This window comes from Colias croceus, chromosome 4 (genome assembly GCF_905220415.1).
Source record: "Colias croceus chromosome 4, ilColCroc2.1".
Classification (NCBI taxonomy): Eukaryota; Metazoa; Arthropoda; class Insecta; order Lepidoptera; family Pieridae; genus Colias; species Colias croceus.
The window spans coordinates 2772356-2788800 of NC_059540.1; the positions used below are offsets into that span (position 1 = coordinate 2772356).

At 31.2% G+C, this 16445-nt stretch overlaps 1 protein-coding gene across 1 annotated transcript; it reads right to left on the reverse strand.

The window, feature by feature from the left end:
* Positions 1-10992: 10992 nt before the first annotated feature.
* On the reverse strand, positions 10993-14826 carry LOC123691292 (28S rRNA (cytosine-C(5))-methyltransferase). The gene is made up of 6 exons (XM_045635611.1): positions 14614-14826; positions 14292-14544; positions 13293-13552; positions 12770-12883; positions 12402-12576; positions 10993-12048 (listed from the first exon to the last, which is right to left on the reverse strand). Exons 1-6 carry the CDS (start codon positions 14734-14736, stop codon positions 11045-11047), a joined length of 1929 nt encoding a protein of 642 aa, XP_045491567.1. The 5' UTR covers positions 14737-14826; the 3' UTR covers positions 10993-11044.
* Between the last annotated feature and the right edge of the window lie 1619 nt (positions 14827-16445).

The window sequence follows — 16445 nt, forward strand, 5'->3', positions numbered from 1 at the left end:
TAGGTATTTAATGTAATAACTGTTACCTGTACTTTAAAAATTATTGAGATTAATGAGTAAAGGAGTAATGATTAAGGAGAAAATATTTGTATTGGCTTTGTTATAAACTGCATTCTTGGATTTCTGAATGAAAGCAAAGCAAAAATTAGCATTGTTGATTAAACACTAATATTTTAAAACTGGTTATTATTTTTTACTTAAAGAAGGAGAAGAATACAAGCACAAGAAATTAATCTAACCTATATATTTTTCTAAAAATCTTTTTATTATTTTAAGAAGAAGAATACAAGCACAAGAAATTAAACTAAAAGGTCTGACCTATATATATATTTTTTAATATCTATTTATTATTTTTTTCTTAGTTTAATAATAAAGGCACTTACCACAGTTGCAGCTGCAGGCTCTTCTGATGCCATGTCGATATTTAAAAATTATAAAACACAATTAATACATTGCTCTAAACTTACGCACGATTCATTCTACACGAGATAAAAAAATTTTAATCTGTACGCTGACAGAAAAGCGCGGGAAAATAAATGACACATAAAAGTATTCACTGTCTGATAATTGAAAATGTTTATAAGTTGTTTATTCCTGAGTTAAAGTATATGCAAATGGGTAATTATAATGGAACGGTAGTCGACCGGTTATGTTTTGAGAGACCGTTCGAGTGACCGTTCGCCATTGTACGCGGTATGGCGGGGTGGTCAGGCCAGCGCACCCGTGTGCGTTGTGGTAACACGAAATGGTTATGCTTTGAAATTGTTAGCGTATTAAAATGCAATTAATGTTCTTTTTTGTTATAGCCTTGCATGTGCTATAAATATTTGTAATTATAAAGTAAAGAATAAGTAAAAGATCGTACGATGGAGTTGCCTCACACAGCAAGCCACATAACAAATACAATGAATACAGTACTTTGTTTAAATCGCGGCATGAAACTTATTTTGAACTGATTCCGACGGAAATATTCTTCATTAGAATAAAGTGAATATACTGAATTTAATAAAAATATTGTACATTTATGAGTTTTCTTTGTATTTAACTTCAATTTGGCCAGGATGTAGTCTCGCTAACCTAACGTACACTTTACACCTAGCGCCACAGGCCTCAACAAAAACTTAAAGTTTTTCGTTCCTTGCGATATGTTTATAAAGACTATAATTGGTTAATAGCCATTTCCGTACTGAATTATGGCCGAAAGCGGATGTTTTGTAAAACGGTGAAAGTCAAGATAAATTTTCAGTGTTATTTTTGTGGGTAAATAACCATGCGTATAAAGAACTTATCAATTCAAGTTTTAGTAAATTAATTTTTATAAATAAATATTCGTCATTAATTTTTTTTTTATTCTATACCGAACAAAGTTAGCTTTATTTATTTTTTACCACGTTTTATGGAGCTTTCTTTTAAAACGCTTATTGTTCGTGAAGTGTTTTTATTTAAAATATAAAATTAAATTCAAGATATTATGTAATAGTTAGTATTTACTATTTACATACAATTTATGTATATCTATAATTTGAATTTGAATTTGTGCTTAATTATTAATATAAAATATAGGTCAAAATAGCCCTTCCAACTGTATTTTAGCTTACGTGAGCTAGCTTTCAGGAACATTTCACCTGACGTAGGCTACAATAAACAGGACATAATAATCAATAACCTAAACAGGCTGCCGTGTTGAGCTTGCAATTTTAGTATGTGCCTGTGATAATATAATGAAATTTTAGACGTTAATTTAAATTGTTATCTTGTTGTAAATAAACAATACTTCACATTACATAATTGGCCATTTTCAGATATATGAAATACTAGCTTCCCGACCGCGGCCTGGCCCGCTTTGTCTAAAACCTAATGAATTATATACTAAAACCTTCCTCTTGAATCACTCTATCTATTAAAAAAACCGCATCAAAATCCATTGCGTAGTTTTAAAGATTTAAGCATACAAAGGAACATAGGGACATAGGGACAGAGAAAGTGACTTTGTTTTATACTATGTAGTGATGAATCAAAATTGAACTTAGAGAAAATAGTAGGTATTCGAATGAACATTATTTCAATATAATAAGCTGCTTAATTGAGACGAATGCGAGCTCAATATCGATATGAAACACGCGAATGACTTGGCAAAATAATCGAATACATATTGTTTCTAGAAGTTTCTGTGCCTACAGGCAAATGGATATTTGTTTTATTACGGTTATAAAGTTAATTTATAACATTTTTTCGATTTCAACCTTCAACAATAACGATCAAGACACTTACTTTAAAATAGAGAGATGTTAAAAATAAGGAAGGAGGATTGATATTACCTACAACAGGATTGTTCATATTTGATTTAGTAACACTTTTAAAGTAACATAACAGGTAATAAAATAAAATGAGGAAATTAACGTATCTGATAAAGGTAAGGGACACACACCACTAAAATATTTTTGTAAACATCCACCAATATTCATAAAAATACAAAAAATAATATACAGGGTTACTTGTAAAACACCAGCAACCTCGCAGGACTAGATAGCTAACATCATAAGTAACAACATTTGTTCTACGACTTTTGATAATTTGTTAGATTTTATTTTCATACAAAAATAAATATTCATTTAATTTTCCGTTTGAATATTATAAACTCTACGCGCATTCCAAAAATTACGTAAACAAGAAGCGAACGGGAGGGGAAAGGGGGCGTCGCGACGTCCTTTCGATAATGAATAGAACATAGACTTACAAATGTTAGGAGAGTACAATAAAAGCTTAAAAAATCATTTAAAAATAATTTATTGCGTTATGCCAAAAGTCGTAGAACAAATGTTGTTACTTATGATGTTAGCTATCTTGTCCTGCGAGGTTGCCGGTGTTTTACAAATAACCCTGTATATAAATAGAATTTTAATTAAATAAGTGGGTTTAAAAACAGCTTCGCATTCTAAATAATTATTGAATTACATAATTCGTTTTCAGTACCATATTATATTATTCGATAAGTTTTGCTCTAAAATAATACTTTCAGCAACTTTATAAGCATACCTACAGAATTAGGTACTTCTTTTGAAAACTATGTAGAGCACTCAAGGTAAATTAAAATAAAATTCTGTTTTGATTTCTTTCTCTAGAAATGTATAATGTAAATCCATATTAACAATGCCACGTGTGTCCCAACCTAAAAACGATTCGCGATAAACAGGGATTTAGAATTTCACGAATATACTCGAGTTAAGTACTGTAAGCACACTAAACTTCAATTATACGTTATTTTCAGGTAATGATGTGAAATTCCTTGATAAATTTTTCATACTCGACGTGTAAGCATTTTCACAATCGCTTATGTAAATTGCGTCATGAATTTACATAAATTATGAAATATTGTTAACGCTATTTTTTAAAACAATACAAAGTTACTTGTTGTTTTAAAAATGTTCAGAGTAAAATGTGGCTAACATTGTAGCAATGACAACTTGAGCCTTACTCGAGCTTTCAGAATTATTATAATTTATAAGGCTTTCCGCCTGGCCGTGGCCTCCCCCTATTTGTCTAAATCTAATAAATGATATACTCAAATCGTCTTCTAGAATCACTGTTTAAAAAAAACCGCATCAAAATCCGTTGCGTAGTTTTAAAAATCTAGGCATACATATGGATATAGGGACAGAAAAAGCGACTTTGTTTTATACTATGTTAAGTACTATGTACTTATGTAGTGATGGTAGTTTGTGAAAAAAAATGTCTTTCCTTAGGAAATGAATAATTATAGTCCATATAATTTCAGGTTACAGTTAGCGACTGTAATTAAATAAAGTAGAGCATGAGTATAGCATAAATTATATTTCTAGATTTTCTACCCACATTCAACAGTCATTATTATAAATTATACCCTGTTTTCAATTATTACTGTTTTTCATAGACGTTGACGGTAATTTATGCAAGAGAACTAAATCTTTAACCTATTTATTCGATTTAATTAAAAATTTAAATGTCAATTAAACTTAATCATCTTTAAGGACGCTGTCACAAATCTGCGTTACTCAAATTTAGGTATCTAACGTCGCCACGTGGTTCGCGGGAACATCGCGCTCACGTAAACATAGCGCATTCCATTTTATAGACCATCTTCATACTTGATATTTTTTTTTTTATATTTTTATTGAAATTGATTCCAGAAGATTACTGGGAACTTTAAAAATTCATTTTGTTACTATTATTAGTAGGTACGATCCTTATAAGTATTTTAGTGTATTCAACCAACTTAAAAAAGTGTGACTATTTTACAACAATTTGAATATGAATTGTATTATTGTATACAATATCGAAGCTTTTTAAGAAATGTATAAAATACTTTTTTAAGAATTATTATCATACATAATATTATATGTTACCGGCAATATATTAAACCCGGCATTGTAAGCAATTCTTAGTAAATGTATGTTATTCCGAGAAACAGTCGGAATGAAATAAATTAAATTCGTTACCACACATTCACATTACCTATATCTTTAAATATACTTTTCCTAAGTAGCAAACACATTTGCAAATGTGGGTGGTTTTTGGGGTAGCTATTAACCAATATGAGGTCAAAACTAAAATCCAAGATGGCACCGACGAAAATTTGAAATCTTTTCGTCATGGGTGTCATTTTCAAGGAGTTGGAGTAGCTATTAAATAAGTATTAATCAATATGAGGTCAAATCTAAAATCCAAAATGGCGCCGACGACAATTTGACATCATTTCGTCACGGGTGTCATTTTCATGGTTATTGGGGTAGCTATTAACGAATATGAGGTCAAAACTAAAATCCAAGATGGCGCCGACGAAAATTTTACATCTTTTCGACATGGGTGTCATTTTCATGGTTATTGGGGTAGCTATTAACGAATATGAGGTCAAAAATAAAATCCAAGATGGCGCCGACGAAAATTTTACATCTTTTCGACATGGGTGTCATTTTCATGGTTTTTGGGGTAGCTATTAACCAATATGAGGTCAAAACTAAAATCGAAGATGGCGCCGACGAAAATTTTACATCATTTCGTCACGGGTGTCATTTTCATGGTTATTGGGGTAGCTATTAACGAATATGAGGTCAAAACTAAAATCCAAGATGGCGCCGACGAAAATTTTACATATTTTCGTCATGGGTGTCATTTTAATGGTTTTTGGGGTATCTATTAACCAATATGAGGTCAAAACTAAAATCCAAGATGGTGTCGACGAAACTTTACATCTTTTCGGCATGGGTGTCATTTTCAAGGTTTTTGAGACAGCTATTACCAAATCCCCAATGTAACCGTCGATAATTAGGTATATTTTTCTTACTCCTTTAAAGTAAACTTAAATAAAATAACAAAAACGTTAACAACCACAGTTTTGTAGAAAGTCTAAAAAAAAACAATTTTAAAGAACATTGAAATGCATATTTAGAAATTTAATATAAAACGCAACTCTGTGGCAATCATGTTAATATTCTGACAGATATTAGTAACTTTAAATATATTCTTTAAATATATTCGCTAAACTTTATTTAAAATAAAGTTTATCTAAAACATTTAAACGAAGAGAATAAAATAAAAAAGAACGTGTGTGCCGAGAAAACGTGTCAGGAGTGAAACTTCTTTGGCGAGATTCATATAGATACCAAAATCGCCGCCTTGCTCCATAACGCGACAGTATTACCATGACGAGATCTTGAAATTCGACGACCATCTTGGATTTTAGTTTTGACCTCATATTCGTTAATAGCTACCCCAAAAACCATGAAAATGACACCCATCACGAAAAATGTCAAATTTTCGTCAGCGCCATCTTGGATTATAGTTTTGACCTCATATTCGTTAATAGCTATCCCAAAAACCATGAAAATGACACCCATGATGAAAAGATGTCAAATTTTTCGTCGGCGCCATCTTGGATTATAGTTTTGACCTCATATTCGATAATAGCTACCCCAAAAACCATGAAAATGACACCCATGACGAAAAGATGTAAAATTTTCGTCGGCGCCATCTTGGATTTCAGTTTTGACCTCATATTGGTTAATAGCTACCCCAAAAACCATGAAAATGACACCCATGACGAAAAGATGTAAAATTTTTGTCGGCGCCATCTTGGATTATAGTTTTGACCTCATATTCGTTAATAGCTACCCCAAAAACCATGAAAATGACACCCATGACGAAAAGATGTAAAATTTTCGTCGGCGCCATCTTGGATTTCAGTTTTGACCTCATATTGGTTAATAGCTACCCCAAAAACCATGAAAATGACACCCATGACGAAAAGTTGTAAAATTTTTGTCGGCGCCATCTTGGATTATAGTTTTGACCTCATATTCGTTAATAGCTACCCCAAAAACCATGAAAATGACACCCATGACGAAAAGATGTAAAATTTTCGTCGGCGCCATCTTGGATTTCAGTTTTGACCTCATATTCGGTAATAGCTACCCCAAAAACTATGAAAATGACACCCATCACGAAAAAAAGCCAAATTTTCATCGACGCCATCTTGAATTGTTTTACCCCACCAATCTATTCAACAACCCATAAAAAAGAGGATCTCAGGCAAGGTAATTTTAAAAACATAATTTTAAATTACAAATAATTGGAATATGAAACTTATACAGTTTACTCATAAAAAGTATCAAATATTTCAAATCACGAAAAAGACAGTGCACGCACAATAATCTTTTTTATTTCGTTTTTATTTTTGGCACGAGGAGCGATACACCCGTCCTTCCAAGAGCGCTTCTGAGCGCGGTCTGACGAACCGCGAGAACAAAATGTATGAAGAAATCGACAAGTATTTTTAATTTAGCTCATTATTGAAATAAAATTTTGATTTAGATTCATAAAAATTACACCATATATAAAGGACTATATATCCCTCAATAAGATATAGTTAAGAAGATAGATTAGGCTCTTAATTTTCCTAAAATGGTACCGGTTTAGACCCCATTTTTTTGCATTTTATGCGTTTATTGTGATGGAAAAAACGTATTTCAGCGACAATTTTGTATGACGTCGTACAATTTTTATAAGATGAACGTAGAGCTGAATATATTATCTTTAAATTAAGATATTACTATGTTCTCACGTGTAATTGCTTTAAGTTAAAATGGTACCGAAAAACAGCGTGTTTTTGTAAAAATACGTTATAGCGTCCTTAAGGACGTAAGAAACTGCGTCGTAGCACAGTGCTACGAAATATCGTAGCACTCGTATAAACATTATATTTCTTATTTTATGCTATTTTATTCATATTTCCTACATTGAAATATTTATAAACTATTATTTTAAATCTGTATATTGTTGAAAAATAGAACCTATAGAAATAAATACCTACACCATTCATTGGGAGTGTCGTTACTCACCCGTCAGTTCAATAACGGAAGCTCATTAAGCAAGAGCTATCAAGCGAAACTAGACTCTATTTCAAGGGCACATGATATATTTTGCCTTTAAAAGTATCGTACTATATGATTATTTGAGTGACAGGACTGTCATAATAGAGTGTTTCCGCTTGTGATTGGCTGAAACTAGATCAAATGTAGGCGCCGCCCAAATGATGGTACGCCCTAGGCTGAGAAAAACAGCGTTGCTAGGCAACGGATTCATCCAATGATTCATCCCTGTATACACCCTGTATATATGTATGTATGTAAAACACTTTATTCATAATAATCTTTAAATAATTCTGTATTCAAAATTTATTGAGACCTACCTACCTTCTTAAATTCTTTGATCCTTTCACTGGCTGCTGGCACTGCCTTCTGAGATACCTACAGGTAATTACCTAGTTCAGAAGGCAGAGCAATATTGTAATGATTATATTTGAAGTTGCTAATAAAGGAGAATGCCCATGAAAGTATGGACCACAGTATAGTGTTGCGTCAATGCTAGAGTGGTTTTGGAGGGTTCTTCGATATTCAAAAGATTTTTACCAATTGATTTTATTGTGATAAAAACAGGGGTTTTCAAGATATTGAGAAAAATGTGAATTAACCTCAAAACTTAAATAAACCCGATTTAGTTATGTTTATGTGTGATTTAGGTAGTATTTTATCGTCCGAAGGTTATTTTTCGTTTAACATATTTAATCTATGCGTAGAGCTTTCAGACAAAGTCGATGAACAGATAGTTCATCGGCTAGTGTAGGTAGGCACCAGAAATCTTCCGGGACGGATTTCAAGAAACCTAAATATATATTTAAAAATGCCAATAGAGATTTTATTCGGTTTACATATTATTGTTGTTGTTTGAATCATTTTTTCACTACATATTCGAAGAAAGAAACAAATAAGAAATAACTGGTTACCTACCAAGCTATGTCATAATAATATTTTTTTTTTTATATATATTTATATTATTTTACTTCACTATCTATGTTAAAACAACCTACAGTGTATAAACAATAAATACCTTACAGAGTGATTTTATGTTAATTGATTTTTTTGTAATTCAATGAAAACAATTATCGATATTAATACATTTAGCTATTTTCCATAGTAAATGTCATAATAGTTACCGCTTGGTTACCGTGGTAACCGGTAATGGATACCAAATCTATGGTAACGGATCTAAACAATTACATGTCTTATTAGATTTTACAAAACATTCCCTGATCAAAATATATTTTCCGATAGTGAGAAGGCCTCTAAATTGCTGAGATTTTTTTTAATAGTATTTTTATCTTGATGCATGAGAAAAAACCTGTACCAAAAATGTAAACGGTAATGGACACTAAATCTATAATAACGGATCTAAACAATTACATGTCTTATTAGATTTTTCAAAACATTCCCTGTTCAAAATATATTTTCCGATGGTAAGAAGACCTCTAAATTGCCAAGATTTTTTTAATAGTATTGTTGTCTTGATGCATGAGAAAAACCAGTACCAAAAATGGGCATTCTCCTTTTATTTTATTTATTTTATTTTATTTATTTACTTTATGTCGATTTATTAATTGAGTATTTGAATAAAAAATTTTTTTGTGCTAAATGGAAAGATTATATAACTATTAGTTTTATAACAAAACTATTTTTTTTTTTTTTTTTTTTTTTTTTCAATAATTCAAAAGTTATTTCAAAATAAAAATTAGTCTTTGAATCCAGTACCGAAAACACACCGACAACTCCCGAAGCGTCACCCGGACGCGTGTGACGTCATAATGTTAGTTTTCACACATTGCAGTTGATAGAAAAACATTTTGACGTCACATCTATGGTAACCAGTGATGGCGCGTTTATAGTCACGTGATTTAAATTTCAACGATTTTTAATTGCTTATAATTAATTGAAAAAAAAAAATTTTTGGAGTTTTTTTGCATTAAATATCAATATTATTAATAATAAGGTTTTTTCGATCGTGTTAGTAAAAGATTTCGATAAAGAGAATAAATCAATTTTATTGTTCTACGGCTACGTAAACGACATTTTTATCGTCTAAATAACTATACAGTGAAATAACGAATTTAGGTATCGAATTGGTAAGGGCGATAAAATTGAAATATTCATATAACTAATATTTAATTTTAAAACTGTATGTTTTATTTCTAGAAGCAAGGAGAATTTTGTGATGTTGTTCTGTTGTAATTAAGAAGCTAAAGTTTTCAAAAAGTTTTGACTTTCAGAAGGTAATCCTACAACGTAACTTCTAATGTCGAAGGAAATGTATGGTACACGAGAGAGGGGAGTAAGCGTATGATAGGCCATCTATAAAAATAAACCTATAAATATTATCTCAATCTTACGCACTATTTAGCCCAAGGCTACAAGATATCAGTAAAATTGTAACATTTGAAGGACACATTAACCCAAATAGCAACACGTCACGATTGGTGTGTAAATGGAATAATGAAATCCATGTAGTCGTTACTGCTATAGTACCTTTAACCTTAGTACTCAATACATAAATTCATTTTTTGTTCTAGGTAACTACGTTTCATGTGGTGTTGTAGACAGTTGTAATGCGATAAGGGTTATAATGTGTAAGCTAAATTAAATATAACGGACGAGAAAAATATTTTGTCATCCACGTTGTATTAATAGCTACTAGGTATGTCAGGGTATCAGGGATTTCTTGCTTTTTCCCTAAAAAAATTCAGAAAACACACATGTGCTACAATCGTCAAAACGGTGGTTTGTATTTTGACCCCATTCACTCATTCATGATAATTATATACTACATAATAATACGTCATCTAGACTAGACTTTCAGGCACAATGAAAAATTGGAGTACCTATCTACATGGTACCCACTTATTATATATGCATTTCTTTGAAAGTCTTTTGTAGGAAAAGGTATAATTTTTTGTTACAGTGGGTGTTGAAAATAAGGACGCACGACACAGTTCGTGACGGTCTGGCGTGCAATGCAACGGTTATAGCCAATTTATCAATCGTAAACGTATTTTATATAAATGCGTTACTTAGTAAAATAATATGTAGGTAGGTATAATTATAAATATTTCTTGTATGTACTACAAGTGGTTTGCTAGACAAATATTAATTTCACAAATTAGTTAATATTGTTTTTTTTTTGTCCACGACGCTGCGTATTCACAAAGGCTTATTCTGCCGATAGAGTCCGATGCACGAAAACTTTTTCGAGTATGTTTAATAATTGGTAATTTAGTAATTCCGTTATTTTGAAAGTAAATATACCTACCAGAATTTTTAACGATAAGATCAAAAGATGGAATCTAATCGAAATTAATTTATTCTCCAACTAACAACGGCTAACACGGCTTTTCTCCGCGTAGGACATGAGTCAAAAGTAGCCTATGTGCTTATCTAGTAGATGGCTTGTTTCTATGTCTTCTATTATCAAAAGTTCACACATCTCTCCATCTAAACATTCTAACTAATGCATTCACGTATGAAACGCATCATAAGTACTTACATTTTTTTTTTTGTTAATATTTTAGCATACTATTATGCGTTATATTATGCCAGATCAACAACAATGAAGGAAAATGAAAACAAAGTATTGTCTATACATTTTTTTTATTTAAAAACATACAAAATACGGTAGCTAAATGCTACTCTTTGCTACGCTTTTTCTTTTTTTTCTTAACTGGTTCAACCTCATCATTCTCCGGAACCTCTTCGAGAGAATGTTTTGACTTCTTTCTCTTTTTTGTTGATGTTTCTGTTTCAACGTCTTTATGAATACCTTCTTGGGTTTGTTCTAGTACGTCATTTTCTATCAATTCTTTGTGTTTACTTTTTTTCTTCTTCTTTTTGGGCAATTCCGTTTCATCCGAATTAACCTCTGTGCTTATCACTTCATCATTATTCGAATTAATGTCATGATTTTCAGAAACTTCGCTCAAATCTTTTTGTTTTTTCTTTTTCTTCTTCTTTTGCTTTACCTTGTCTGTTTCAGTATTTACTTCAATACAATCTACACCATTTTCAGAACTTGCTTCAACTACTTTGTTCTTACATTTTATATCCTCACTCGTTTCGTCAACAATAGTGGTTTCTGCTTCTTCCACTATCTTATCTTCTGCATCTTTTTTATGCTTTGATTTTTTCTTCTTTTTCTTTTGATTTCCAGAATTTTCATCACCATCTTGTTCAATAGTTTCCGCCTCTTGTGTTTCTTCACTGGTTTGTTTTTTATTATTTTTCGCTTTTTTCTGTGTAAGTTCTTCGTCTGCTACTTCAATGTTTTCCGAATTATCCACTTGTTTAGGATCTCTTTCTAGCACTGCTAAAAAGAATCCCGTAGTTATATCCGATTCTGGTCGTGCATACAAACAGCGCGTTCCCATTTCACCATACATTCCTGAACCATAGTTATTCCATTGTTCCTTCAACAGATCTTTAACATTTAGTACTTTCCATTTAGCGCGAGAAGATTTAACAACATTGGATATAACTCTTTCATTTTCTTCTGGGAATATGGAACATGTACTGTAAACAATTTTTTTGGCTTTTGGGAAGGAATTCATAGCGTGTTTTAGGAATTTCTCTTGTAGAGATGTGAGACGAGCGAGTCTAACGTCTTCCACGTAGTTGTGTACTGAGAGTTGCATACCTGTTTTTAAAATGACTTGAATAAATGTATAGTTCTAAAAGTAATAATTAAATTATTGCTTATGTATAATCTTATATAATATATACGACTTACTACCAATTAAGAGCATCTAATTAGCTATTAGAACTATTAATGAAGACTAATGAATTGAATAATTAACTTTATAGGATTTAATATACTTACCAATATGTTTTCCTTCCTTATTTAATTTTATTCTTGTATTCTTATTTGTAAGAAAATATTTTTAGTGACAGCTATTCCTAATATCCCAATTAAAAGTGAAGCTTTAAGAAGTGAATTTTAGGACTTTCTGTTAAAGTAAATAGAAGATAGAAATTGAATTTAATTATTACCTGATCCAGAACAACTTGGGTCCAAAATAATATATTCCACATCTTCACACTCCCCCTTTTTAATTTCCAAAGCATCTCTGTGCATTGTAGTCACGCATTTAGATTTGGTCTTCTCAACAAAATCACAGAGCGTTTGATATCTGTTTTCATTTCTTTCAACGGCATATACTTTTCCCTGAAAAATTATTTTTTTATAACATAGAAAATAATGATGATTGTTTCAATACTTTAACAAGAAAATAATTATGTATATCTATGTTTTGGTTCACAATTAATAAATTAATACACGTAATACACTATGACGATAAAGTCATTTTCCCTTAGTTTTTTAATTATTTTGTTCCGAAATCTTTTTTAAAACAATATACCTGATTCCTCATAAAAGCGGCGACTTGTGTTGTTTTCATGCCCGGTGCTGCACACATATCCAAAACTACACTGCCTGGTGGAGGCGCAAGCAATTGCACTGGTAAAGCTGTAGCCTAAAAAATAATAGCTGTTTATTATAATATGAAACTTAGATAAGTACTTGGTAAACTTAATTTTTTGAAGAAGACATTATATTATGTCAATCTTACTAATTTTGCTTATTAATGGAACATTAAAATGATTAAAAGGATGATATGATATACGATTTTGCTGTTTCTTATTATTTTAGATTCAAAGAGAATGAACAGTATTTCTGAGCTTACTGCATTTTATTTCAAACTAGCTGCGCTTCGCGGTTTCACCCGCGTGGACGTTTCACGCCGAAATAATTTTTCAAATCGGACCAGTAGTTCCCGAGATTAGCGCATTCAAACAAACAAACAAAATCTTCAGCTTTATAAATTAGTATAAAAATAATATTTTTCACTGCATCCTTTACAATAAAGAAAAGAAAGTAATTACCTTATCCTGCAGAATAATCTTATTTTCCAAGTACAAATCGTGATCATGAAACTTGGAGCCAGGATGGAAAACAAACATTGTTTTCACATGATAGTCTTGTGTGAAGTCATATTCCGATAAACCCTGTATCTGTTGCAAGTAATCATTGTATGATCCCGATGTACATCTGATGAACTTGTAGCCCTCATCTTGGAAAGCTCTGATGGCATCTGACGTGGTCAAGAGATTAGTGTTTATCCTTACGTAGCGAGGTCTGCGAACTGAAAGATTTGTAGAAGTGACATTAGTATGTTTAAGGTAGGTGTAGTATATAGGTTAGATGACATGGTATTTAAAAGGAATTGTTGATAATGCTTTGAATAGTTCATAGTGTATATTTTTCAGTGAAGATTAAAAGAATTTTATTGTTCAATTAAGTTATTGTTGTGTTGAAAGTTCTAGAAGTTTTATTTATTAAATTAACAGTATTCTATCTACAAGGAATATAAAAGAATAAAACAAAGATTATTTTTAAATATTTATTATTGCTAAAGAGTAACAAATACACTAGCAATTTACAAACTTAGCGTAATACTGGACCAAAAACTCTTTGGAATGTTGCATGTTAATCTTGTTTTAAGTTTAATGAACTTTTCTCAGACTCTTTTGTTATTGGCGTCTGATAGGAATGCTGATCAATTTCATTGCCATGCTCGTCATATTCTTTTTCATGATATGCTTTATATGCATATAAGCAAATAATTAAATTTACCACAACAACAGCAGACACTACTGACCAGACGGTCCTTATAAATGGATCAACTGGATAATAATCCGTAAGTATGTGCCGCATTCCAAAGAAAGCGATAAATGGTAAGGTAAACATAGCAACACTATATAAAAATAAATTCGCCAAAACAAACACTGCTTGCTTTGTCTGTTTCGGAATTAAGGGCCCCGTTTCAGTGCTCTCTGCCATTGTTGATAAGTAGAATTAGATCTGAAAAAAAGAAATATTACCTTCAGATTTTACTTCATCAAGTTGTAGTGGTATTTTCTCGAATTGTTCTTTGTAACTCAGAATAGTTTGCTCGGGTTTGCTGAGCCCGGGCAACTCCTTTTTGCCAAACAACAGTTCTGTAGTTAAAACTCGGGCTAGCCATGGATCTAAGCGCTGTTCTTTTTCTAAAATGCCAGTAGCTTCGAAGAGCTTGTTTATATGAGCAGCATGTTTAATAGTTTCCGTTATAAGCGCATATATAACATTAGTTCTCTGTAATTACGTGTTCTAAGTTAATAAACTTGTATATTTAAGATATTTTAAATAAAAAAGTTTACTTACGAAATGTCGCAGCTTGTTATCGTACAATAAATTTTTTACACCGCCGCCTTCAGTAGCTACTTTCTTTACAATATTTGCAGATATTTTAAAATTTCTTGGTACTCGAACGGAGTGTTCAAACATTTTTTAGTTTAAAAAAAGGTGCATCGCGCTTTCTCAATGATAATCACGAGACAAACTTCAATGTCAAAAAAATAACCTCACCGACACACTCACCGATTTGAAAAATGAAAATTGAAATCAAATGGTCGTTCAGAAATTGGGTTCGAATCCGAAATCCCACCACACGATGGTTTTTTTTCCCTATAATAAATTCTGTGTAAATTCTCATTTAGGGAGCATTTTTAAATGCTACTTACTTAGGCTACTTAATTGAAAGAATACAAAATACTGTAAAGTTTTTTATAATTATAAACATTATTTGATTCAACTAGGTATGATATTTGATAGAAGTGATAAAAAAGTGATTTCTTGATTTAAATGATCGAGAGAATAGAAACCAAAGTAGAGTAGGTATAATACTAAAGATGCAGAAACGATTTTTTAAACAAATTTATTTTTTTAAATATTTGGACTAATATTATAAAGCTGAAGAGTTTGTTTGTTTCAATGCGCTAATCTCAGGAATAATGGTCCGATTTGAAAAATTATTTCAGTGTTAGATAGCCCCAAGATAGCCTATTCATCGAGGAAGGCTATAGGCTATAAATTATAATATCATGCTGACCACATGCTGACCAACACCCAACACTACTAATATAAGTGATAAAATCACATATAAAATAAGTTGATTATGGACAAAATATAACAATTATTAATCTGTAGTTCATCTATGGTGATTAATATTCTGTACTATGGTAGTTTATTCTCTATTATTAAACTATAGTCTATAACTATACTCCTACTTGCACGTCAGAGCGTTTTCACATTGTCCGGTCCGATATCGGATATCGGAAGCCGATAGCCGATATCCGATATCGGACACAATTTGCCCTTTCACATTATCCGATAATATCGTCCCGATATCATGAGTGTTGCCAGAAACTGGAAAAGTAGATATATGGAGAATTAAAAAAAAACAGTGGATGCATTTATGTTACAAAAAATAAACTTTATTTTAAATAAAATAAACTTTATTTTAAATAAAATAAATAGTAATAAATAAACTATGTTTTTCAAACCGGTTTAATCTGCTGACTGCGGAGTTTGGATTTGTACCCTCTGCAGAGTCAGAATCTAGTTTCAATATTCAATTTCATTGTGAGGCTTGTTTTTTTTATATGCTGTTTTTCTTTTTTTAATAATAGAACATGTTGTGTGGTCGTAGTGAATTTTAGAACTTTTTTATATTAAATCATGTACGACTGTTATGTTCTTATACAAATAAAATAAAATAAAATTCAACTCAGTATTAAAGCGACGAAACTGGCAAATATAAATTCAAATTACATTTACAAATGTAGGTGCTGTTATCTACCACAGAACAGTAAATTATCTACCTAGTACCACAGACTAATAATAATATAGCCATACGAGCCATGACAACCAAAATAGTAAACAAGCCAAACAAGCTCAAAAGTCGCTGCGCGTTCTTGACAAAATGTAAGGTCGCCGCATTCTAATTCTGAAATTTTAGAGAAAACTAAACAAAATTGCCGTATTGTAAATTTTCTTTTCAATAAAAAGGGTTTGATTTAAAAAAATTCAACTGATAGATCGTAGTTGTACATACAGTAAAAATAACTACAAAAAAGAAACCGACTTCAAAAACAGCTGGAAAAGTAAAATATAAAAAGATTTGATATTATTAATTACTTAATATTATTTAGATG

Bases quoted from the DNA above. Each gene is read 5' to 3' on its own strand.
- LOC123691292 (XM_045635611.1), bottom strand. From the start codon at position 14,736: ATGTTTGAACACTCCGTTCGAGTACCAAGAAATTTTAAAATATCTGCA. The intron at 13,553-14,291 runs GTAATATTTCTT...CAAATCTTTCAG, and splicing joins TGATGAAGTAAAATCTGAAG to TTCGCAGACCTCGCTACGTA. The intron at 12,049-12,401 runs GTAATAATTAAA...TTTTAAAAACAG, and splicing joins CCCAAGTTGTTCTGGATCAG to GTATGCAACTCTCAGTACAC.